General features: G+C 45.1%; 1 protein-coding gene across 1 annotated transcript in view; it reads right to left on the bottom strand.

Annotated features, from left to right (window-relative positions):
* Positions 1 to 27,538, bottom strand: part of LOC141084018 (transient receptor potential cation channel subfamily M member 7-like) — a 311,613-nt gene that overhangs the window by 254,652 nt on the left and 29,423 nt on the right. The window contains 7 exon segments of the mRNA XM_073568395.1: positions 1,543 to 1,666; positions 1,746 to 1,920; positions 2,438 to 2,609; positions 2,692 to 2,816; positions 2,942 to 3,155; positions 18,511 to 18,691; positions 18,796 to 18,834. Coding sequence (XP_073424496.1) covers positions 1,543 to 1,666; positions 1,746 to 1,920; positions 2,438 to 2,609; positions 2,692 to 2,816; positions 2,942 to 3,155; positions 18,511 to 18,691; positions 18,796 to 18,834 — 1,030 coding nt within the window.

Here is a 27,538-nt window from a genome sequence, read left to right as displayed (position 1 = left end):
CAATGTCTGGAAGGGGTGTCGCGTGACCGCTGCAGCCAGTCCAATGCCACCAATCATCTGCAGTGTTCACGTTCTGTCCTGCGTCGTAGATGATGATGGTGGAGACCTCATCTAGCCGTCCTGTCTAATGGTCGTAGTGATGTGATGTCACACTGCCGCCATCGGTTGTCATTCTGGGGATGCTCCTTAAGTACACAGCCGTACGGTGGCCCACAGCCGAGTGCAGGGACCGGGGTTCCTCTCTCATCATGTATGACCGCATACACAGGTCTGCTGGATTTCATACACATCCTATACCCGTGTATATATAGAGAACTGCAAGAAGATGAAAGTCTAGAAATTTAGAAATAATAACAGCAGAGTAAAGGTACTGTCACACTAAGTGATATCGCTAGCAATATCGCTATAACTTGTGACGATATAGCGATATTGCTAGCGACATCGCTGTGTGTGATACTTACCTACGACCCGCTCCCCCGCTGATTATCGCTGATCGCGCGAGAACGTCCAGGACTGTTTCTCGTCGTCAGCTTCCTGCGGCGAGACGAGCGACGAGCGTGGAGCCGGGCGGGAGGACGTAGGATCGCCACGTCTGACTGGTAAGTAGCGACCCCCGTCCCCAGCGATGTCGCTGGTGAGATCTGCCTGTGTGGCAGCTCACTAGCGACCACTTAGCGATGTACCAGCGATCCTGACCGCGTCATATTACTGGTAGATCGCTAAGTGTGATTGTACCTTTAGTAGCAGACTAAAAATTATATCTTTGAGTGTAGTGTGGGCTCTTCGGATGCTTCCGGAATCCGGATTATCATTGACCAAAGGGGCGGCAAATTTTTCGACCGCCCCGGGCGCCACAAACAGTTGCTACGCCACTGCAATGGACTATCTGCAAAGCCCGACGTGGAGTACAACAGTCTGTAGAGGACTAGGGTGAGAAAAGCAAAACACAGATCTAGAACAGGTGCGTAACACTATCACACACATTTCCCAACTCTTAATATCTTTTAATTTCCCTTTCTCACTGTTGTATTTTTGTATTTAGCTTTATTTCTGAACAAAAAACACTATCCTCACCTCTATTGGAATTTTTTTCAATTGTCTTTTTGCGCCAGGTTTTTGAATGTTAGAGCTATTTAAACTGACAGTTGCTGTTCCCTCTTTTTTGTGGTTCTCCTGAGGAAGAAGTCAAAATGACTTTGAAAAGCATGGAGAATGAAACACATACTATCTGAAGATTGAGGATCTCGGATTCCTTTTTTTTCCACCAGCAGCCCATCATTATTTGCGTTTATTTGCGTTTCTTTTCCTGTTTTTATTGCATAGAAGTGACAGTTTCTTTAAGATTAAAGATACTAAAAGAAGTCATTCTCAGCTCTGATGGTCATGAACATGGTATCCCCTCTACTTAATCAGAATTTCTAATGGGGATTTCAAAATGCATTTCATAAACCAGACAACACATTTAAGACTAGGACAAATCCTTTACGAAGCAGAAGTACAGTCTGAAAGTGCAGTCAAACATTCAGGGATCATGGAACTCACTAGGTGCTTGGTCTTCATGCATGCCATTAAAGTGTGGAATATATGCATAGCTTCGGTATGATTGAGGCCGAATGTTTTCTTTATGGTGGTAATAATATCAGATTGTACACCATCCAAAAGATTTCTGAGAACAAACAAGGAAAATAATAATACATTTTTTAATTTTTCACTAGATTTTCCAATGGTGCAAGTTACTCTCTTACCCTTGACTCTCTGTCTGCTTATAAACATATACCAGGAGGTCAGCTGCTCTGCCACTTCCTTCACAGACCACTACTGGCACCGGAGGTGTTTGTTGGAGATAGTCAAATACTGTAAATATAGTGTTGGGACCACCTTCTAGTATCAGAGCCACAATTGGAATTCTCTTGCCAGTCCCTAAAAATACATATTATTTCAGCATTCCATAAAATGTGTTAGCGATCAATCTTAGAAATTGTTCAAAAAGAATTATATAGATTAATTTTAAATATGGTATCTTCTCTATATTTCATTGATAAGGCAGTTGAATTTGTTCGGGTTCCCACTTATTCGCAAGCTATAGCGCTTGCCAAATAAGCTGCAGAGAGAACCCGGTTTCCTGGATCGGGCCGGCTGATCAGCTGTTCGGCTCCTCAGCTGCAAGTGTTGCAGCTGTGTGACAGTCACAGCACATGCATGGAGAGCCTGTTTGATGGGTTCTCCATGCATGTGCTGTGACAGTGACACAGCTACGACACATGCAGCTGCGGCGCTGATCAGCCGGTGTGATCCAGGAAGCCGGGTTCCCTCTGCAGCTTATTTGGTAAGTGCTATAGCTTGCCGAATAAGAGGGAACCCGAACAAATTTGCTCAACTCTACAGTTGACAACAAAAATTAGTTTTAACAATAAGCATCAGTTAAAGGACAAATTACTGGCATGAATTTGTTGCAGAGAGATTCTGCTTTCTAATTCCTGTCGTATGCGATTGTCTGCTCCGTACTGTCCAACTGTTCCATCATCCACCAAGATAAAATGGGTGTGACCTCTGTTCAGTTTATGCAGTTTGCTCAGAGGGTTCCTCAGTGTCTGATATGGAGCGTCAACCTTCAGGGAATAAAAAGCACAATATAATTAACAAATGCAAAGAAATAGCAACTATGGGAGACATTGGAGAAATGTGGCTTACATTTCTCCCGAGCAGATCGTGTCTACCATCAATTAGACCCCATGGCGTTATTCCAATAGTGCACACTTTATGGCACAAATAAGAAGCGTGGTCCTTCAAAGCATCTTCAATGTGTTCGGCAACACCTTTAAAAGAACATCTATAGATATAAGACATGGCAGCCCAACCCAAGTCTACTCACAGGTCCAGCAGAATATAATTTTTCCAATGCATATTAATAATGATGATACAATATTGTTTGGTAAATTACCATTATTCACGCCTCCTGTCAGTATCCAGGCTCGTGTAGTCCCAACAGCTTTAATAAATCCCTTGGACAGTGCATCTTTAATACGAGGGTGAAGGTCAAATTTCTGTGTACCTCCATGTACAGAAATAAGCAGTTTTGGAAGTTGCATTCTCCATTCTTTGACCATGAGGTGAAGTATATCATCAATCTTACTGTCACAAGACAATCTAACAAACTAAAAATAACAGATCAAAACACAGAAAAACACCGTAAAACAAACGTATAAAAATACTCTGCTGTAAAAAAGTAACAGTAAACAGCAAGTGCTAGTATAAAGATAACAAAGCAGGGTATTTGGTTATTACGTTTTTTGCAAAAAATGTATACTAAGCCGCTCTACCAAACATCAAGGTAACCCCATATCAGAGCAGTCCCTAACTGATGTATTTAAAAACCTGATCATGTGTATAGTACCTATATGAGCAGGATTCAGACAGGTAATGTCCGATGTGGACACGCTGGAGAAGACAGTTTTTATGTGCATGGCCCACAAGGGATGGGTGGAAACCTCCCTAATCTTGCAAAAACAAGAAACCAATTGAATACAAACACATGGGCCATGCACACAGTGAACAAGTCTGTAGGACAGTGTTCACACCACCAGAAGACTAAAACACAGTAAAACAAATGCATAAAAATACTCTGCTGTAAAAAAGTAACAGTAAACAGCAAGTGCTAGTAAAAAAGGTAACAGAACAGGGTATTTGGTGGATACGTTTTTTGCAAATTAGACTTGACATAACCTTAGATTTTTTAAATCTTTAACTAATTCATCCTGGCAGCATTAAAAATAATAAAATCATCTGGTCCAACACTGCGTCTGCTTCAATAGTTGTGTAGAAGCTGAGCTCAGGAGTAGGACACATGAGCCATTAAGGCTACTTTCACACTTGCGTTTTTTTGCGCTGCGTTTTTTCCGCATACAAACGCATTAAAAAACGCATACAAACGCTGCTTTTATTCCAGCATTTTTTGTGCGCATGAAGAAAAAAACGCAGCGTGTGTATGCGTTTTCTATGCATTTTCAATGCGTTTGCGTTTTTTTGGACATTGTTTGTCTACCCACAATAAAAAATCTACATAAAAATCTTGCAACACACAACACCAATGGGACATCAGTGGCGGTGTGGTATGGTATGTGATAAAACACTCTGGGATCGGCTTTGCTGGGGTCAAAGGTCACGTGCGTTCCGCATGAAACTCAGGCGCAGAGCTGGGATTCGGGTGTAACTGACCCTGGGTCAGGTTTATTAATAGTGAAAGCAATGCAAAAGGAAATAAAACATAAAACAAATCCTTGCCTGTCCGGCACTAACTAAACAATGGACAACCTAACTACCAACTGGCGGGCTTCTCCCGTCCAGCCAAACCATAGTTGCAGTGGGCACTGCTTTCACTCACGTGTGTGTCTCTCACACAGACAAGCTCTCTGTGTTCCCAGGCTGAGACACTCACACAACCACCTGGCATCCTTTTATATCCACCTCCCATTATCCATTAGTAAGCAGGTGCGATACTGACCAGACTAGGCCACATAGGAAAGGAATCTGGGCGAGATATACCTGCCCTCATCCACTATTCCCACATGATTTTCACATATCCCCCCCCTCTGCTCAGACCACTCCGGTCGAGCAATGACACCCGCCAAACAGTGCACTCGGGACAGGGCATCTGTACCCCTGGGCGGTGCTCCACCGTAAAAGTGTAGGCCTGCAGGGCAAGGAACCACCGGGTCACCCGGCTATTCCATTCCTTGTTCAAGTGCATCCACTTGAGAGGGGCATGGTCAGTGATCAGCCTGAACTTTCGGCCCACCAGGTAATATTTGAGGGCCTCTAGAGCCCACTTAATGGCTAGGCACTCTTTTTCCATGACTGCATACATTTGCTCGTGTTTATTCAGCTTCCTGCTGAGATAGAGGACTGGGTGTTCCACTCCGTCCCTCACTTGTGAGAGTACGGCCCCGATACCGGTATCAGAGGCATCCGTTTGTACCACAAACTCGCTGCGGAAGTCCGGAGTCACCAGTACGGGCTGAGAGCAAAGTGCCCGTTTTAGGCCATGGAAGGCTTCTTCAGCCGCTAAACTCCATTTAATCATGACGGAGTCTTTCCCTTTTGTAAGATCCGTCAGGGGGGTAGCGATGGCTGCAAAATTGGGTATGAACCGGCGATAATAGCCGGCGATCCCCAGGAAGGCTTGCACCTGCTTCTTGTTGACAGGTTGTGGCCAGTCCTGAACCGCCTGAATCTTATCAACCTGGGGTTTAACAACACCAATTACATACCCCAAATACCGGGCTTCTTCTAGCCCGACGTGACATTTCTTGGGGTTCGCGGTTAGACCTGCCTCCCACAGGTCGTCAATCACAGCTTGTACTTTCTGGAGATGAGTCTCCCAGTCCAAGCTGTAAATGACAATGTCGTCCAAATAGGCCGAAGCGTACTGCCTATGTGGCCTCAGGACTCGATCCATCAGTCTCTGGAAGGTCGCCGGTGCTCCGTGCAGTCCAAACGGCATATACACATACTGAAATAGACCTTCCGGCGTAGCAAATGCCGTCTTTTCTCTGGCAGCCTCCACCAGAGGGATCTGCCAATACCCCTTTGTTAGGTCTAGGGTCGTAATATATCGGGCTTTACCTAACCGATCTATTAACTCGTCGACCCGGGGCATAGGGTAGGCATCAAATTTTGAGACCGCATTCAGTTTCCTGAAGTCATTGCAGAACCGGATTGTGCCGTCCGGTTTAGGAATTAACACAATCGGGCTGGACCAAGCACTGTGCGATTCCTCAATGACACCTAACTCTAACGTTGCCTTCACTTCTCGGGAAACGGATTCACGGCTCGCTTCCGGAATTCTGTAGGGTTTCACGTGAACAGTGACACCAGGTTCCGTTATGATGTCATGTTTCATTAGCGTAGTCTGCCCGGGTTTTTCTGAGAAAAACTTTTGGATGTGAAGTAAAAACTGCCTGACCTCAGTCTTTTGCCGCTCCGAGAGAGTCTCTGCAACCCGTACCTCCGGTACGGTATGTGAGCAGACGGGACGGGCCAGCTCCGCTGACAAGGCAGACCGATCCTTCCAGGGCTTTATCAGATTTACATGATAAATCGGTTCAGGTTTCCGTTTACCTGCCTGGTATACTTTGTAATTTACTTCACCAACTCTTTCCTTGATCTCAAAGGGGCCCTGCCACTTTGCCAGGAACTTACTGTCCACCGTGGGGACCAGGATCAACACCCTATCTCCGGGTGCAAACGTACGGATCTTGGCGCCCCTATCATAGATTCTTTTTTGGGCTCCTTGGGCCTGTATCATGTGTTCTTTGACGATAGGCATAACAGCCGCAATACGCTCCTGCATTTGTGTGACGTGATCTATCACTGTTTTAAATGGAGTGACCTGACCCTCCCAGGTTTCTTTTGCAACGTCTAATAGTCCGCGAGGACGTCGGACGTACAATAACTCGAAAGGCGAGAATCCCGTGGAAGACTGGGGTACTTCCCTGATGGCAAAAAGCAAATACGGAAGTAAATAGTCCCAGTTCTTCCCATCCTTGTCTATCACCTTTCTCAGCATCTGCTTCAGAGTTTTATTGAACCGTTCGACCAACCCGTCTGTTTGAGGGTGATACACGGATGTGTGTAACGGTTCGATTTGTAACAACCGGCAGAGCTCCTTCATTACCCTGGACATAAAGGGGGTCCCCTGGTCGGTGAGTATCTGTTTCGGTATACCGACCCGACTAAACACATGCACCAGTTCCTTGGCAATCGTCTTGGTGGCCGTGTTACGCAAAGGGATGGCCTCTGGGTAACGAGTGGCATAATCCAAGATGACCAGGATATGTTGGTGTCCACGTGCAGACCGTGGAAGGGGCCCAACTAAATCCATCCCAATCCTCTCAAACGGGACTTCAATAATAGGTAGGGGTACCAAAGGACTACAGAACCGGGGCTTAGGTGCAGAGGCTTGGCAGTCAGGACAAGACTCACAATATACACGAATATCGTGATGCATGCCTGGCCAAACAAAACAGTGTAATATCCTTTCGGTGGTTTTCTGGACTCCCAGGTGACCTCCCATCACATGTCCATGGGCCAGGTCCAGCACCTGCCGCCGGTAGGGTTTTGGCATGACTAATAGTTGCACCGTATCTTCCCCCTTTTTCTCTATCTGATAGAGTAAATCATTCTCCAGAACCATGTAAGGATATGCCAGCCTAGAGCCAGGTTCTACGGGTACCCCATTTATCACTTTTACATTTGTCCTAGCCTGAGAAAGGGTAGGATCCTTTATTTGCTCGCTTTGGAAGTCATCTTTCTGAACTTCTAAATCCGGCAAACGGGGAGGTGGACGGCTGTCGGCCTCCTCCTCTTCCCCGGTCTCCTCCGTATCACCCGCCATGACTGAAAACGGGAACTGCAGGTCATTTCCCGCAGACTCTTCCCCAGAGTCTTCCGGGGAGACCTCTTCCGGGGGTTCGGGACCCACACGCGCTCTGGGAGAAGAATCATGTACACTATTAGCCTGGGGTATCAACTGATTCTCCCACAATTGCCAGAAGTGGGGAAAATCCCGGCCCAGGATAACATCATGCAATAACGCCGGGACGAGTCCCACTTTATGTTGCACAGACCCATAGGAAGTAGTAATGCATATGACCGTGGTGAGGTACGAACAGGTGTCTCCATGCACACACGTTACAGAAAATTTGTCTGATGGTCCAGTCGGGGCTGACACCAGACTGGCCTTCACCAGAGTCACCACACTTCCCGAGTCTAACAATGCCACCACATTTTTGCCATCAACAGTTAAATCACACAAGTGTTTTTCCACATCCTTTTGACCGGCATTCACACTCACTACCCGTGCAACCATAGACATGCGGTTTTTAGAGTCTGTGACGTCGCACTGCATGGGTTCAGTAGTGACCGGACAGTTCGCAGCAATATGTCCCATCTCTTGGCACCGGAAACACCTAACGGGCCCCTTGCTTAGACCATAGTTCGTTACTCTCGGCCTCGCAGTGCGGGCAGTCCCGTTTTCCTCCCCCACTGTCTTAGGGATTTTTCCATCTCCCCTACTCCCTGGAACAGTCTTACCGGTTCCACGTGGAGACGATGAAGAACGAGGTGGGGTAGCGTCGTCTCGGAGTCCTTCCGCCACGGAGTAACGTTCAACCAGATCCACCAGTTGATCTGCCGTCGTAGGATTTCCATGGCTTACCCACTTCCTCAGGGCTGACGGTAGAGCTCTGAGGTACTTGTCCATGACGACTCTCTGGATTATCTCTGGCGCTGTCAACACCTCGGGTTGTAGCCACTTCTTCGTCACGTGGATCAGGTCGAACATCTGGGACCGCGGTGGTTTATCCGGCTGATAAGTCCATTGATGCACTCTCTGTGCACGGACAGCGGTCGTCACTCCCAGCCGGGCCAAGATCTCGGATTTCAATTTGTCAAAGTCCTGCGCAGCTTCAGGTTCCAAGTCATAATACGCCTTTTGGGCCTCACCGGAAAGAAACGGGGCAATCAGGCCGGCCCATCGTGCCTTCGACCATTTTTCTCGCACCGCCGTCCGTTCAAACGTGGTCAGGTATGCCTCGACGTCATCTTCGGTCGTCATCTTCTGCCAGTACCGACTCACGTGAATCACTCTCGACTCGGCTTCCAGATTAACCTCCTGTAGGCTTGCCAGGCGCTGCGCCACCTGCTGGAGAAGCGAACGATCGGTAGCTGTCATGTCCACCAACTCCTTCAGCTGGGCCATCATCACCCGATTAGCTTCTTGCTGGACGGCGGTGGACTGTACCAGCGCTTTCACCACGTCCTCCATACTCATGCTTGCAACATGATGCCCGCATTCTCCACCACAATGTGATAAAACACTCCGGGATCGGCTTTGCTGGGGTCAAAGGTCACGTGTGTTCCGCATGAAACTCAGGCGCAGAGCTGGGATTCGGGTGTAACTGACCCTGGGTCAGGTTTATTAATAGTGAAAGCAATGCAAAAGGAAATAAAACATAAAACAAATCCTTGCCTGTCCGGCACTAACTAAACAATGGACAACCTAACTACCAACTGGCGGTCTTCTCCCGTCCAGCCAAACCACAGTTGCAGTGGGCACTGCTTTCACTCACGTGTGTGTCTCTCACACAGACAAGCTCTCTGTGTTCCCAGGCTGAGACACTCACACAACCACCTGGCATCCTTTTATATCCACCTCCCATTATCCATTAGTAAGCAGGTGCGATACTGACCAGACTAGGCCACATAGGAAAGGAATCTGGGCGAGATATACCTGCCCTCATCCACTATTCCCACATGATTCTCACAGGTAATACATAGACCCTGTCTACAGCCGTATTCTTCACATTTGCTTGATTTTTCTCGTGTCAACATGGATCTGCGCTGGAAGAGTTTTCACTTCAACTTGGATTTGGACATCGCGATGGCTAGGGCATATGCAGTTGCTTGCCATGAACAAAGGAAGAGAGAGAGATAGTGAAGACGGCAACAGCGGCGTTTGTGGATACATCCAATTGTTGAACTCCGGGAGAGCCGTCGGGCGTACCACACCCTCTACAGCGAGCTACAGGCAAACCCGGAGAAATTTACAGATTATATCCGGATGTCCCAAAAAAGTTTCAGGGATTTGCTTGCTCGTGTCCAAGAATCCATCCGGAGACAGGACACACAGCTCCGTCGTGCGATTCCTCCTGAGGAACGGCTCCTGGTGACATTACGGTAGGTAATATTTAAAAACCAAGGGGGGGTGTCTGCATTTTTTTTTTTGTGACATGTATTATTCTAAACCTGGCCTAATTATTTTTCGTGAATGTACTAATTTTTTTTTATTGTTTTAAAAAACCATATACAGAAATATTAATTTTACTTCTTTCTCTGTTTTGCAGATTCCTGGCGACTGGAGAGACCCTATCTTCACTACACTTCCAGTACCATATTGGAATCTCCACCTTGTCTGGAATTGTTGCGGACACCTGCCGGGCTCTCTGGAACGTTCTTTGTCCAGAATTTATGCCCCTGCCCACCGCTGAAAAGTGGATGGAAATTGCTGACATTCTGGACAGTATGCAATTTCACCAACTGTTTGGGAGCGGTGGATGGGAAACACATACGGATCATCAAACCCAAAAGAACTGAATCGGAGTGTTATAATTACAAAAAGTACTTTTCAACAGTACTCATGGCCATTGCGGATGCCAGATGTATGTTTGTAGCAGTGGACATTGGAGCATTTGGCCGTGGTAATGACTCCCAGGCTTTTAAAAACTCAGACATGGGCCGGAGGTTGTATGGCAACCAATTTAATTTCCCTATGCCACTGCCTCTTCCCCACACCGAAGCTCCGCCACTGCCCTTTGTAATGGTTGGAGATGAAGCTTTTCAAATGTGCGCAAACCTACTGAAACCCTACTCCAGCTGTGACTTGGACCAAACCAAAAAAATCTTTAATTACAGAAATGTAGAGTGTGCTTTTGGGATTCTTGTCTCCAGATGGCAAATTCTCGGCACAGCCATTAATCTTAAACTTGAAACAGTGGATGAGGTGGTGAAGGCGTGTGTGGTTCTATATAATTTTGTGATGGCTAAAGAGCACCCGACCTTTCAACTCGATGATGCTGCTCCTAACCCATTGCCTGAATTCACTCAGCACCCTCTCAGGTCATCCGTTGAAGTTGTCCAAATGAGGGACCAATTTGCGGCCTACTTTTTCTCTGATGTAGGGCGGGTGCACTGGCAAGATGAAATGGTGTAAAAATGTTTTCGTTTGTGTATGTTAATAAAAAACCTGTTTTGAAACCTGTACCAAGTACACTATGTCTTATTACACTCCATTAAAATAAACAACTTCCCATGTATACCTGTGAATTAATGATGTTCTCACACCTGGGCAGGTAACTACACATACGAGTTAAACTGCAGCATCACTAGTTTTTGTGAAATATATTGGTACGAAGCGACGCTGCAGGTTAAAAATCATATGTGTATTAACCTGCCCATGATTGATAGATAGTTATGATACTAGGCCTGGGTATTGGCCATAGGCCTGGGTATTGGCCATATGACGTGTATTTTACCCATCAGTTGATTGAACACACACTTAATAAGAGTATGTTGTTAATTACAAGGTATATCTATCGTCCCCCTGGCCTAGTATAACAATAAGTGAAATGAGGATGGTAAAAACAGCTCATCCTCAAAACACTTAATGACACCTTGCAAAGTTGAAGGCGCAGTGTGTGTACGGTGCAGTGTGTGTAGGCGGCGCAAAAAATATTAATCAAACTTTGTTATGGTAAACCAGAAATTCAAATTCATTTTTAAACAAAAAAATTATAAAAAACTTTATTTTTTTCGGCGTTTGGTGGCAGATGGTTGCAAGTTGGGGGTGTGCAGTGAAGATGAACAGCTTATAGTGGATGAAGGTGTTCTAGGGGAAGGTGCAACAAAACTTGTGGGTGAAGGGAGGCCAGTGATGGGAATGGAACTAGACACACTAGGAGGAGAGGACAGAGGTTCAGCGACAGTGGTCGTAACTGTTTTTTGTCTCCTTAAACTGGCCTGCCTGGACCTCCTTGGGCCCAATGCCCACCTTGATTGTTGGCACCGCCTGGAACTTGTGGCAAATAAGGAATGTAGGTCCCCCGTCTGCTGCTGTGGCTGCTGCTGATGTGCCTGCTGCTGCTGTGCCTGCTGCTGCTGTGGCTGCTGCTGATGCTCTGTGGTGGCGATGGCAGTGCTTGTCCTTGCAGGAGGACTGGTGGCGGCAGTGATGGTCCATGTTTGCGGAGTGGTGGTGGCAGGGCTAGTACAAGTTATAGTGCTGGCGGCAGGGCTGTTCCACGTTTGAGGAGTTGTCACAGTGGCTGTGCTCCAAGCATGCATGGGGGTGGCGGTGGTGCTCCAGACAGGAGCAGCGCTTGCCATGGTGGTGTTGCTGCAGTGACCAGCAGCACTCAGACTTGTGGTGGTGTAATGGTGGGTGTCCTGGCTTTGAATAGAGGTGTCCGTGCAGTGGTATGCAGCACAAGTCGGTAGTGAGGTGAAGCGAGTCAATGGTGGCACAGTTTGAAATGACACCACTGCCTGCTGCCCGTACCGATTATGCTGCATAGCCTGCAAGAAAGCATTGTTGCAGGCCTGCAGCACACTCAGCTGTTGCTCAGGACAAGGGTGTTCCACCATGCCCTTTTCAATTTTACTAAAAAAATGGTGCTCTGGTCTGTTGAGGTCGGCCTCCAGCCGGTCAAGGCGCTGTTTGACAGAGTGGAAGTGGTGTCTGAGAGCGACTTGAGGCTGGCATTAAAGGCCTCGCTCAAGTGCATAAACTCGGGCAAGACATTCATGTCCAAGGCCCTCTGCCACTGGCAGGTAATGTCCGCATAACCAGTTGCAGAGACCTGGGACAGGGAAACACCTGATTGACCAGCTTCCTGGTCAGCAGCTGTCCGTGTTGCAGTCGTGCAAGGTGCTTCCCGGCTGTCGGTGGCTGAGACGGGTCAGAGGTCGTCCAATGAAGGACCGCTTCAGGGCCAGGCTGCAGGGTGCTACTCCAGGTGCTGTTAAAGAAAGGAAAAACATTACTATCATGCATTTACAAGAAGCATCAGCTGTGGAATAGAAAAACACAGATTAACAAAAATAAAAACCCAAAAATTATAATACGCTCTGGTGGCAAGGACCGGTCTTAGGAACTGCAAAGCTTGATAGTGCCGGTATTTTGTTCTGGTCCTTGCCACTGAACCACTGCGAACCTGCCCCTCAGCACGAACATGAATGTTGAAGCGGTCCTTGATCGAGCGCCAACGTGTTCGGAATTTGTTCACTGTTGGAAAACCAAACAAACAACATTTAACAATTGTGTATGATGCACGGTATATGCTATCAATAAACCCAACAGTGCCATCACGAACAAGAGTCAATGCGGCACAATACAGCAATACAATACCCAAAGCAGTCACTGTTGAGCCAGATGACACTGTTGGGTTTCCTGCTTGAATATATCTAGCACGAAACCCAACAGTGCCATCACGAACAAGAGTCAATGCGGCACAATACAGCAATACAATACCCAAAGCAGTCACAGTTGAGCCAGATGACACTGTTGGGTTTCCTGCTAGAATATATCTAGCACGAAACACAACAGTGCCATCAAGGATAAGGGGGGAGTGGAGAGCCACTCAGACACGACCACAGATCCGATATAAAAATATATAATATATCTTTATTGGGACATACAAACAGATCCTAGACAAACAATGCTAAAGTGCACAGAATAAATCCACGCATTATGGAAAACACAGCGGATCTCCCTAGATCATACAGATGGTGTGGTCCAATTAGGTCATAAAATTCTCCTCACCAAAATATACCATAGAGACACTATACTCCCTATCACTAGTCCTAATCACATAGTATACACATACTAATGCAAAATCAATGAATGAATATAAACAAATATATATATGTACATGGACACTGGAGCAGGACAATGATACTACATAAACATATTGTCAGAAAAGCCACTATAATAGCGGCTAACGGATGTCACCATCAGCATATACCACCAAATGGTGGTGTGGCATCCTCATTATAACCATTACATATGTTATATATTACAAACAGGCCTTGTAGGGGAGATGAAAAAATATTTGAGGGAAGATCTCTCTAACCCTCACCCTCCATGACCGACAGGAGTGACGATGCTACCATGCACAAAATGACAGGCAGCAAAACCGGTAAAATTACCAAATGTCCGATGGTGGGTGAGGAGTCACAGGGGAGACCGCACGTGTGCCCCGACGCGCGTTTCGGAGGCTCGTCCTTCGTCAGGGGGCGTCGCAAACAGCAGAGCCAGACAGCTAAAAAAGGCCGTGACCGGAAATGAGGAGGTGTCGACCGGAAGTGACGCATCCGCCGTTATGGCAACCAGGGACGCGGAGCGGCGCCGACGTCACCAGTACGCAGCCTGCGTCACAGACGCCATGGCAACATACCGGAGGAGACGCCAGAAGCCGCGTCGCGGCCCCGGGCCACAACGCGCATGCGTACAGGTCAACCATTCTCCCCATCTGGCCACCCATAGATTGAGTGCAGACAAAAAGAAATGGAATATTCGCATACCATGGCCACAATTAATAGCATCAAACATGGAGAACACCATTACATATTAATAGTCGATATGAAATAAAGAGCATGTTATCCAATAACATCGTGGGAAATCATAGTATATAGATTTGGGCACAGGTATCTCACAAATTATACCATAAGTGTGACCTTCCGCATTATAAAAGATGGAATAAAGCTGGCAATCCCACAACCCATACATAGACTACCATATAATATATATACCTCGAGACTCATTAGTGCATAACACATATAGAAGACACATACAACAAATTATTCCATAGATTGTAGATGATACACAGTAAATGATGAAGGATAAATAGCCGTGTCCCACAGATAAACGGCTTGAGATCCAATTGTTCACCGATATGGCTCCACGATGTACAGTCCTGATATGATGGTATACAGTATCCCATGACTGTATTGGACCAATGCCCCAAACTTCAAGTACAACTAAAGATGTTCTCCAGTAATTGACCCAATGCTGTGATAAATACTAAATACGTGGCCTAAAGTGAAAATGTGAGAAAAATTAATAAATAAAACATCAATAAAAACAAAATTAAAAACAACCACGTACACGTAAAAGAATTCGATGCACTTAACAGTACAGCCAGGAGGTGATCATAGAAACGATGCAAAATTTAGAGATTCATTAAGCCCATTAGGCTGGACCGTATTAAGGGTCCATATCCATCTAGTCTCAATTTGGCACTGCATTGAGGTTTGACTACACGTCAGTTAAAGGTTAGGGTCAGGGAGCACGTTTTGGGTATACAGGCTGCGGCAAGTGAAAATGACATATCAGTGCTCAAGACTATACCTAAGCACTTTAAATTATATCACCAGTGTGATGGCAGGACCCTCAGAGTTAGAGGGATTGATCTATTAGATCCTGGTATTAGGGGTGGTAGAGTATCACAACGTTTGGCTCAAATTGAGACTAGATGGATATGGACCCTTAATACGGTCCAGCCTAATGGGCTTAATGAATCTCTAAATTTTGCATCGTTTCTATGATCACCTCCTGGCTGTACTGTTAAGTGCATCGAATTCTTTTACGTGTACGTGGTTGTTTTTAATTTTGTTTTTATTGATGTTTTATTTATTAATTTTTCTCACATTTTCACTTTAGGCCACGTATTTAGTATTTATCACAGCATTGGGTCAATTACTGGAGAACATCTTTAGTTGTACTTGAAGTTTGGGGCATTGGTCCAATACAGTCATGGGATACTGTATACCATCATATCAGGACTGTACATCGTGGAGCCATATCGGTGAACAATTGGATCTCAAGCCATTTATCTGTGGGACACGGCTATTTATCCTTCATCATTTACTGTGTATCATCTACAATCTATGGAATAATTTGTTGTATGTGTCTTCTATATGTGTTATGCACTAATGAGTCTCGAGGTATATATATTATATGGTAGTCTATGTATGGGTTGTGGGATTGCCAGCTTTATTCCATCTTTTATAATGCGGAAGGTCACACTTATGGTATAATTTGTGAGATACCTGTGCCCAAATCTATATACTATGATTTCCCACGATGTTATTGGATAACATGCTCTTTATTTCATATCGACTATTAATATGTAATGGTGTTCTCCATGTTTGATGCTATTAATTGTGGCCATGGTATGCGAATATTCCATTTCTTTTTGTCTGCACTCAATCTATGGGTGGCCAGATGGGGAGAATGGTTGACCTGTACGCATGCGCGTTGTGGCCCGGGGCCGCGACGCGGCTTCTGGCGTCTCCTCCGGTATGTTGCCATGGCGTCTGTGACGCAGGCTGCGTACTGGTGACGTCGGCGCCGCTCCGCGTCCCTGGTTGCCATAACGGCGGATGCGTCACTTCCGGTCGACACCTCCTCATTTCCGGTCACGGCCTTTTTTAGCTGTCTGGCTCTGCTGTTTGCGACGCCCCCTGACGAAGGACGAGCCTCCGAAACGCGCGTCGGGGCACACGTGCGGTCTCCCCTGTGACTCCTCACCCACCATCGGACATTTGGTAATTTTACCGGTTTTGCTGCCTGTCATTTTGTGCATGGTAGCATCGTCACTCCTGTCGGTCATGGAGGGTGAGGGTTAGAGAGATCTTCCCTCAAATATTTTTTCATCTCCCCTACAAGGCCTGTTTGTAATATATAACATATGTAATGGTTATAATGAGGATGCCACACCACCATTTGGTGGTATATGCTGATGGTGACATCCGTTAGCCGCTATTATAGTGGCTTTTCTGACAATATGTTTATGTAGTATCATTGTCCTGCTCCAGTGTCCATGTACATATATATATTTGTTTATATTCATTCATTGATTTTGCATTAGTATGTGTATACTATGTGATTAGGACTAGTGATAGGGAGTATAGTGTCTCTATGGTATATTTTGGTGAGGAGAATTTTATGACCTAATTGGACCACACCATCTGTATGATCTAGGGAGATCCGCTGTGTTTTCCATAATGCGTGGATTTATTCTGTGCACTTTAGCATTGTTTGTCTAGGATCTGTTTGTATGTCCCAATAAAGATATATTATATATTTTTATATCGGATCTGTGGTCGTGTCTGAGTGGCTCTCCACTCCCCCCTTATCTTATAGTTGCTGTCAGCGACCGATCTATATTTAGGTCCAACATTTCAGTGGAGGCATCTAGGTGTAATTTATTATGCCAGGAATATGCCCTCCTGTCTGTGTGTGTTTATGAGTATTTTTCTTCAGTGCCATCAAGGACAATAGTCACTGCGGCATAACAGAGCAGGGAAATACTTACTAAATGCCTTTTTGGAGGTTGCAGTGGCGCTGTCCCAGCCATCCATCAACGCTGCGGCCACCTCATTCCATAGCCGACAGGTCACCACATTGTCCTTGTACAACCGGTCACGGCTGTCGCACAACGGGGCACGCTCCTGGACCAGGCGGATAAGGCACTCATTATCCAGGTAGATGTCTTAATCCCGTTGTGGAACCTAGACAAAAAACATTCATTAGAATATTCAAATTTTGTGTGAATAAAAAGTTAAAAAAGATCCAGAAAAGAGGAAAGATAGAAGATAAAAAATAAAGGACATTACAAATCATTTGATACTTACATTCCGGGACTTGGCTTGGCTGCTCATGCTGCTCGCCCTCACTAGTCGCGTCCGCTGAAGATGACGATGTCTGAAAAAAAAAAGCAACAAACGTTAGAGATTTTGAGAAGCAGCAGATATACTTATCAAACGCACGGAAATAATCACCTCACGGTCTGCTTGCGCCAGTTCCTGCCGGGATGGTGAATATTCAAATTCCGAAGACATACTGCATGTAAAAATAATACAAAGCATTAGTACATATCCAATTTAAAAGGACAGGAATACATTTTTAGATGTAATAATACTCACATTCTTGCCGCTGAAGCTGGAATTGAAAATGGTGTCTTCTTTTGCAGTCTGTCTGCTCTCCAGGCTGTCTCTGTTGTTGTGGTACAGTTCTGGCAGACACCTACTCACCTACTTTTATACAGACATGAAGTTTTTGTAGTTGGGGGTTTTTATAACCTGTCTAACCAATGGACACCAAAAAAACACATGCGCAAAAAAAACGCATACTTGCGCATGCCAATGCGCACGTATGCGCATCCATAGACAATAATGTTAATTTTTTGTGCAAAACGTGCGCATACGTGCGCATGCGTTTATTTAAGCGGTTGGGCCGACCAAAAAATGCAACATGTAGCGTCTGGAAATAATGGCCGCACATCTTAAAAAACCGCAGCGCACGAAAAACGCACACGTGCGCGTGCCAATACGCACGTATGCGCACCCATGTTAAATATAGGTTAAAAAACGCATGAGCACGTATGCGCAAAAACGCAGCACAAAAAAACGCAAATGTGAAACCAGCCTAAGCCTAGTGATTGGCTGCTGTGCTGTTGACATGACATCCACCATGCTGCCTGTGCATCACTGTAGCAGTGGCAGGGATGTGGCGCTGGACTCGCAGAGTGTGAATACCACCTAACTGTATTTCTTTTAATATAACCAAGATTATTTTGGAAAGAAAGTTGAAAGGTGAAAATCCTTTAAGGAAAACCTGTAAATGTGTCTATCCTGTACATATTATAATATATGTCTAACTGTAGGTTTTTTCTCATACTTGTGTTTCCAATTGTGAGAATGGCTGTTCTGAAGACACATCATAAAATAGATATACCAATTTTCACTGATCTTTACAATTTGGTCTATGTGGCCATGCATTCAGTTATAATATGATATAATACAGTATCATATATTAAGATATATAATATACAATGTAGTGAATTTACCAAGTTATTGATTTATCTAAGGAATGAGATAAACAAATGTATTTACCTTGGCTTTACAGCCTAGTGAACCACCTTGAAAGTCAATGGTGCCATATGCGTTTGTAGGACTTTTGACTGTGTCTTTCTCCACTGTCCAAGTCTCTGATTGTGTTTGACCATCTCCAAAACTTGTGACAGCGCTTCCAGCAAAAGGTCTGTGTTCTTTAATCAAACGGCCACAACAACACCTATTGACACACAAATATTCTCCATGTTGATTGAGGTAGCCTAGAAAACTACAGGAGGAAGATGTACACATGCCATGTAGTATTTATAGATCTTCATAACTAACCGGACAAGCTGTCGGCAAATCTGACACCCGGGAATGCATCTAATGAAAGTGAACAAGAAATGGGTTATTAGAGTTATTAATTTCATTCTATGCTATACTGTATCTACAAAATTATTATTATTATTATTATTATTATTATTATTATTACTATTATTATATGACCACCCCTTCGAGGATTGGTAAATGGGGTTTAACTAAGAGCATCTAAATTAATTATTTTTACCATATTATCCCCTTTTATATTGTGTACTGACAAAAAATGTTAACTCACACCAAACAATTTAAATGTATTTTCAGGTAAGCATTTGGGCAATATAAAGAATTAAATATGACTCTTATATATTACTTCCCTTCTGTTTTGCATCTCACTCTACCCATATCTTCATTGCTGACAGGTCAGGCTTTACACCAACTAAAGAAGTGGAGCGAAATATGAAGACCAAGTACAGTAGGTGGGAAGCTACGCTAAACGGTCTGACCACACCAAGGGTGTGCCAAAGGCATGTGCTTGGTTTCAATAATCATTTTGTGTTGATAATCTTCCTTTAATCTTGTGTCCTAAACCTCAATTAATTACATGATTTTTTTTTTTACTTCTATGTACCCAGATTTAATACTTGCACTAATTTCATGTACATAAACAATCTATTTCTGGTAATATGGCACACATTTTATATATTTTATTATTATGAAAATCAGTTTGTATACTAATAGACTTTTGGAACTCACATGAAAGCAATGGCAAAAGGCAAACTGGATAAATATATATGATAATTAACTTGATACTGTGCAAGATACAAATATCTGTTACATTTTGTAAGATGTGTCTCTTTCATTATTTATGTAAGTGATCTTGACAATTTTCTTTAACTCTTGTCTACAGATTTCTTTTAAACCTTATAACATCTCATATGTATAATAAGAAGCTTTTGACCTGTTTCATGAATAAGCACAATGCTAACAAATTATAAATACGTAGTCCGAATTTAAACATACTTAATGAGATAATAGCAGCTGGATGCTTACATGTGCAGTATAAATTATATACAGTGCTATTCTGAATATGCAAGTGAACTATATTTGATGCTAAGAAATGGTGAGATCAACACAGAAGAAAGCTATGTGTACCAGACTCAATGGGATAGCTGTGAATTTCTGTTAGCATACCAAGCATCTCCTGTCCTGAGGGGCTGGTACAATTTAATAGACCTCTAACATAATACTAGAGGTGTTTGTGGGAAATGTTTCTCCTTGTGGAGAGTGCCAAGCCAGCGTACGGAGACATATAGGCCATTGTAGTGCAGCGGTATCCACGCTGTGCAGTGATGAGGCAGTGCCCCAGGAAAAGTTCAAAGTAAAGTCTCTTTTAATATTTAGCGTATTCACAAATAGAAAATAACTCGGAGCCAGGAAAACAAAGATAGTCTGTGACCTGTTGCCATGGGCAACTGACTACCGTGTACGCTGAGGGTGCCAGGCCTTTTGGCTCCGCTTGGCCCTGTGTTGTCTCACACAGGTTGAGCTCTGCAGAGCCTTCTGCTCTGCCTGCTTCCAAGACCAAAACTGACACACCCAAACCCCCTGCTGCAGAGGCCGGGGAGGAAACGGACTGCCCCGCTGCCATCCTGTAGTAAGTTTCAAAAATAAAAGCCAAGAACAGTTTTTTTTATATCTGCCCTGGACACATAGCATGCCCAAGACCAATACTCACTTTTATTTTGCATTGCAATCACAGCTATGCCTTTGACCTCAATGCACTCCCCGGCCTCCATATGCTTCTTTGCACATCCTGGGGGTAACATAGCGACCCTCGCATATACACCAGTCACTGCCTCACACCATGCAATGCTTTTCTGGGAATTTAAATATGCAAACAGCCTCTTCAGAGAGAAAGAACACTTGAACTCTAGTGCCATCTATTGAATGTAGCAAACCTAAAGTTCAATCAGGGCGGTGTTAGGGGCAGGCAGACCAGGCAGCTGCCTAGGGCCCCCACTCCCCCAGGGGCCCCCAGCTAGCGGCACATCACGCAGCCACTATAGGGCCCCTGTGAGGCAGGGGGCCCACCTGCCCCCAGTGCTGACTTCCCCGCCGCCGCATTGAAGGAAGCAATGATGGAGGAGAGAGCATCAGCTGACGCTCCCTCTCCCATCATTCCCTGCTCTGCCTCTGACACAGCGGGTGCGCGATGACATCATCGTGCATTCACTAGTGTGTGCCAGGCAGAGCAGGAGACAGGAGCCGGGAGCAGTGCAGGCACGAGGAGAAGGTGAGGAGTGTCTTTTTTTTAATCAGTGTGAGTACTGAACTGTGGGGCCATTCTGGGGGGGGCTGTATACCATGGTGGGCTGTTTACCATGCTGGGCTTTATACCATGGTGGGCTGTATACCATGCTGGGCTGTATATCATACTGGGCTGTGCTGTATACCATACTGGGCTGTGCTATATACCATGCGGGAATGGGCTATATACCATGCGGGGCTGGGCTATATACCATGGTGGGCTGGGCTATATACCATGGTGGGCTGGGCTATATATCATGGTGGGCTGGGCTATATACCATGTGGTGCTGGGCTATATACCATGTGGTGCTGGGCTATATACCATGGAGGGCTGTGCTATAAATCATGGTGGGCTGTGCTAGATAACGTGTGGTCCTGTGCTAGATAATGTGTGGTACTGTGCTAGATAACGTGTGGTACTGTGCTATATACCATGGTGGGGCTGTGCTATATACCATGTGGAGCTGTACTATATACCATGTGGTGCTGGGCTATATACTATGCAGCTGTGTTATATACCATGGGGGGTACATTTTACATTATATTCTATGGGGGAGGCTGTGTTATGTAATATGGGGGGCTACATTATATTATATGGGGTGGTGGGCTGTATTATATTCTATTTGGGGCTATATTATATTCTATAGGGGGCTGTATTATATTTATTATATTCAATGGGGGGTGATTGCATCACACTTTATGAGGGGGCTACACTATACTATATGAGGAGGCTACATTGTATTCTATGGAGGGCTGCATTATATTCTATGGGAGGCTAGATTATATTGTATGGGGTCTTCATTATACTATGAGGGGGCTACATTATATTCTATGGGGGCTGCATTATACTATATGAGGAGGGCTACATTGTATTCTATGGAGGGGCTGCATTATACTTTATAAGGGGCTGGATTATATCCTATGAAGGGGTTGCCATATATTCTATGGAGCGGCTGCATTATACTATATGGGGGGCTGCATTATATTCTATGGGGGGGTTACATTATATTCTGTGGAGTGGCTGCATTATTCTCTAAGAGATAGCTGCATTATACTATAAGAGAAGGGCCGCATTATATTCTATGGGGGGTTACATTATATTGTATGGCGGGGCTGCATTATACTATATGTGGGCTGCATTATACTGTATCGAAGACTATGGGGAATACATTATATGAAGAACTATGGGGTGCATTATACTATGGGAAATGAATTGTACTACATGGATGACTATGGCGGTGAATTATACTATACTAGATGGTGGCCCAATTCTAATGCATTGGGTATTTAAGAATATGGCCAATTCACATCCCATAGAATCTGCCCCATATGCTGCTCCATAGAATATGCCCCCATATGCTGCTCCATAGAATATGCCCCCATATTCTGCTCCATAGAATATGCCGCCATATGCTGCTCCATAGAATATGCCCCCATATGCTGCCCCATATGCTACTCCATAGAATATGCCCCCATATGCTGCCCCATAGAATATTCCCTCATATGCTGCTCCATATATTATGCCCCCATATGCTGCTCCATAGATTATGCCCCCATATGCTGCTCCATAGATTATGCCCCCATATGCTGCTCCATAGACTATGCCCCCATATGCTGCTCAATAGAATATGCCCCCATAAGATGCCCCATACAATATGCCCCCATATGCTGCCCCATAGAATATGCCCCCATATGCTTCTCCATAAACTATGCCCCCATATGCTACTCCATAGAATATGCCCCATATGCTGCCCCATAGACTATGCCCCATATGCTGCTCCATAGACTATGCCCCCATATGCTGCTCCATAGATTATGCCCCCATATGCTGCTCCATAGACTATGCCCCCATATGCTGCTCAATAGAATATGCCCCCATAAGATGCCCCATACAATATGCCCCCATATGCTGCCCCATAGAATATGCCCCCATATGCTTCTCCATAAACTATGCCCCCATATGCTACTCCATAGAATATGCCCCATATGCTGCCCCATAGACTATGCCCCATATGCTGCTCCATAGACTATGCCCCCATATGCTGCTCCATAGACTATGCCCCATATGCTGCTCCATAGACTATGCCCCCATATGCTGCTCCATAGACTATGCCCCCATATGCTGCCCCATAGAATATGCCCCCATATGCTGCCCCATAGAATATGCCCCCATATGCTGCCCCATAGAATATGCCCCCATATGCTGCCCCATAGAATATGCCCCCATATGCTGCTCCATAGACTATGCCCCCATATGCTGCTCCATAGACTATGCTCCCATATGCTGCCCCATAGAATATGCCCCCATATGCTGCTCCATAGAATATGCCCCCATATGCTGCTCCATAGAATATGCCCCCATATGCTGCTCCATAGAATATGCCCACATATGCTGCTCCATAGAATATGCCCCCATATGCTGCCCCCAAAAGTTGTTCCATATATTATACCCCCATATGCTGCTGCTGCAAAAAAGAGCCATACTCTCCTCTCCTGCTCAGGACCCGGCACCTGAGATATTCACCTGTCAGGGGTCCATCGCTGCTCACTCACCGCTGTCTGCCGCTTCCTGTGTCAGTGACTGTTTAGCCAGCAGAGGGTGCAGCACGCACTAACCACGTCACCGCGCCCTCTGCTGGCTAAATGCCACTGACACAGGATGCAGCAGACAGCAGTGAGTGAGCAGCGATGGACCAGGGGGCAGGTGAATATCGCTATACCTACCCCCTTCTGGCGCGGTCTCTGCAGCCCTGTTTCTCCATGGTCTCCCTTCCTGCCTTCAGCGGTCACGTGATACCGCTCATTACACTCATTTTTCATCATTGGACATTTCTTCGGTCTCTCTCGTTGTTTATGAGTTTAATAAGCAGTACCACGTGACCGCTGAAGGCAGGAAGGGAGACCATGGAGAAGCGAGAGGCTGCAGAAACCACGCCAGGGAGGGTATGATCTGTGACACCCCCGCTCCCCGCTCCCCCTCACCGGAGATGAGACGCGGCAACCGTTGGGAGATCAGCGGCTAGCGCCGCTGATCTCCTGACGGTAGCGGTGGCTTGCGTCCTTCGAATTCCAGACTGCGTCTGCGCAGTGCGCCTGTCGCTGATTGGCCGCGGCTGGCCGCAACCAATCAGCGCAGCGGGATTTCGTTTACACTCAGACAGACAGGCAGACATGATAAAACGATTATATATATAGATGGAGAACAATGAGGAGTGTATTATACTATATTGAGGACTGAGCAGTTTATTTAATATATGGAGGGCTATGAGGAGTGTATTATACTATATGGAGGACTATAGGGAGTGTATTATACTATATGGAGGACTGAGGAGTGTATTATACTATATGGAGGACTATGGGGCAGATTATATTATATGGAGGACTATGGGGTGTAAACTGTAGATGTGCTGCTGATAACATGATACTGTATGGTCATCTGTTAATGATCCATTAGTGATCATTCTGTCCCCATCATTCTTTCTCAGACGGTGGAAAGAGGCCGGGAAACAAGTGTTGAATGACTTCAATATTGTCGATCACACTCATTTAGCGGTCTGAACTCAGCGCATGTAAATACAACTGAAATGCTTCTGTGTGATGTGCAATATGTTAGCATTTGGGGTCCCATTTTAAAATTTGCCTAGGGCCCCACTTTGCCTAAAACCGGCTCTGAGTTCAATATTGATCTTTTAACGAGCTTTGCTATATGACTTAGGATAAGAAGCCAAATCAGATGTTCCATTTGCAGACACAGATTTTTGTTATGTTTGCCCCTCAAAGCAAAGCAGAAGATCTGATTTAGCTAGGTGAGAGGCTTCTGAATACAGGTTTATGGGGAAATATTTCTTAATTGTGGAGAGTGTCAAGCAGACATAAGGAGACTTATAAACCATGCAATGCTCCTCTAGGCAAGGCAGATTAAAGGGTTGAAATTGACTTTTAAGATTGCTACATTAAACAGCTAGTGTTAGAGTTCAAGTCTTCTTCCTCACTGAATATATACTGTATATATATATTGCATATTTAAATTCCCAGAGAACCATTGCATGGCTTAGAAGTCTCCCTACACCGGCATGTCACTTTCAACAAGAAGAAACGTTCATCTGTAGTTCCCCATTCAGAGACCGCTCACCTAGCCAAAGCAGATCTCCCGCTCTGCATTGAGGGGCAAACATCACAAAAATATGTGTCTGCAAATGGAGCTTCTGGTTTAGCTTCTTACCCTAGGTCATGAGCAAGGTTCATTACAGTCATTTCTGACAGTATTGCTACATTCAATAGGTGGCACAAGAGTTCAAGTCTTCTTCCTGTCTGAAGAGGCTATTTGGCTAATAATTCTAGTGATTTGAGATGAGCTAATCAATTTGATTCAAATCAAATTTGTTTAGGTGTAAGGAGGACAACTGGGCCGTGGATACCTGTCCTGTGCCGGGTCTGGAACTGTTGGGGCTGTCTCCTCTGTTGTCCGGGGGGAAAAGAAAGAGATCGGACAGACCTTTGCACTCGGAAGCAGGGGGTGTGGCTAAGAGGAAACAGACACAGCGCGCATGGAAGCAGTCAGTCTTGGCGGGAACAGGCGGTGTGCAGCAGAGAGAGAAGAGTGCTTCGTCCCTTGAGCACTGGGAATGTGCCGGCCCATGCCCGCATACTCCCGCCATCACCAGCGGGGATTACAGAGAGAAGTGCAGCATGCCTGGCAACTGCCAGAGAGCGAGGTTCCGTGCGCTTCGTGACCATGAGTACAGCACACGTGCCGCATAGAGAAAAGGGTACTGGACAGACATTTACGGCCTACCTTACCAGTTTATACCTGCCCACTCACGTAGGACCCTGATGGTGCTGTGGCCTTATTTATTCCGGCCGCATATGCTTATTGACTAGGGGTTCAGCGGAAGTTGCTGGCTGACCGCTGCCGCCAGAAGACTGACCGCCGTTACCAGCAGGACCTTTTTGGACAAGCACCGCGCCAGCAGTTGTTGGCGCTACTAACTCCCAAGTAGTATCTGCAGTCTGAGGAACTTCTGACACGATAAGTGTACAAAAGAACTGCTGTCACCTTGTTCATTAACTCTGCATATCCTTTGCAATTGAGCTGTTTACACCCTCGTTTAACCATTCATCTCCCTGCAAGGAGTTAGCCCCCTGTTCAATTAAAACCGCTAAAATTGTTAACCCTTGCTCTGCCTCCTGACTGTCACTGCACCCCAACCCTGCTCGCATCGAATTTTAAGAAATTTGTAGGTTCTTGCAAATTCAAATAATTTGCATTTTAATTAGTGTGAAATGTCAAAAAGGTATGCTGCCATTATACAAATCACAGAAGATTGTATCAGCCACAAAAGGCTTACATGACCTGAGGTGCGGTTGCACGGACACCCGCATGATGCATTGCAGCTATCAGATCACATGGTACAGTGCAGCCATTCACAAGAAACTATTAAAGCCGAGACAAGTAATGAAGCAGTTAGTTTAGCGTGATTTAGGATAGTGAGAGGAAGTCAAGGCTCACAGTTTAGCAATAGAGATAGAGAAATTCCTAAAACATTGGACAAATATTCCAAACTCTAAGCAGCACTGAAAAAATGAGTGTAGTACTCTGCAAATAATAGAGAGATTCAATTGATTAGAGGTTAGCAGGAGAACCTCCACACTCAATGTGATTGATCAGTGATATGGTGTAGATGGCATCTGTCCTGCTGAATTAGACAGTTTTTATTCATTCTTGATGCATTAGAAAGCTGCAAGCCAGCACAATATTTTTTACAGAAACAATAACTAAAGTCAGTATCAGAGAAAGTGTGTTTGCAGTCTGGGCAATAGTAGTACCAAAGCAGGTAACTTTGGCGTTATAAACTATTCTAGATTACTGAGATAATGACTTTTGGGTTTTCATTGGCTGTAAGCCACAATTATCAACATTAACAGAAATAAACACTTGAAATACATCACTCTGTTTCTAATGACTATCTAATATGAGTTTCACTTTTTGTACTGAAGAACTGAAATGAATAAACTTTTTGATGATATTCTATCTTTGTGAGATGCACCTGTATATACAGTTCTACTACTGCTGCTGGAGCTGCCAGCACATGCCCTACACCGCCAGACAGCTCCTTGGCATCCCCATTATATTTTATACTGTGGGGTTACTTCTTCTGCCAATTCTACTGACACTGCCGATAGACAACTACACATATCTCCTACTTGTTCATTAGATTTTATAACTATACTGTACTGCTGCTGGGAAACCTACATTGTAACTTGATGTTAGCTATTACCGGTTACAATCCAGCGTTTAACGTTAGCTTTTATATAACTAAGGCTGTGTTTGCATTAAAGAGCTTGAAAGCATCTCAATATAGATTTAAGAGACCTGTGGTAGAGCAGCTCACTCGGCTGGACACAGAGGTATAACCCAAACACTATCTCTTTAAGAAAATGCTTGGTTTATTGAAAACAG

The sequence above is a fragment of the Dendrobates tinctorius genome, unplaced genomic scaffold (assembly GCF_039654945.1).
Source record: "Dendrobates tinctorius isolate UK_male_01 unplaced genomic scaffold, ASM3965494v1 ptg000022l, whole genome shotgun sequence".
Classification (NCBI taxonomy): Eukaryota; Metazoa; Chordata; class Amphibia; order Anura; family Dendrobatidae; genus Dendrobates; species Dendrobates tinctorius.
This window is presented reverse-complemented; position numbering and strand designations above follow the sequence as displayed.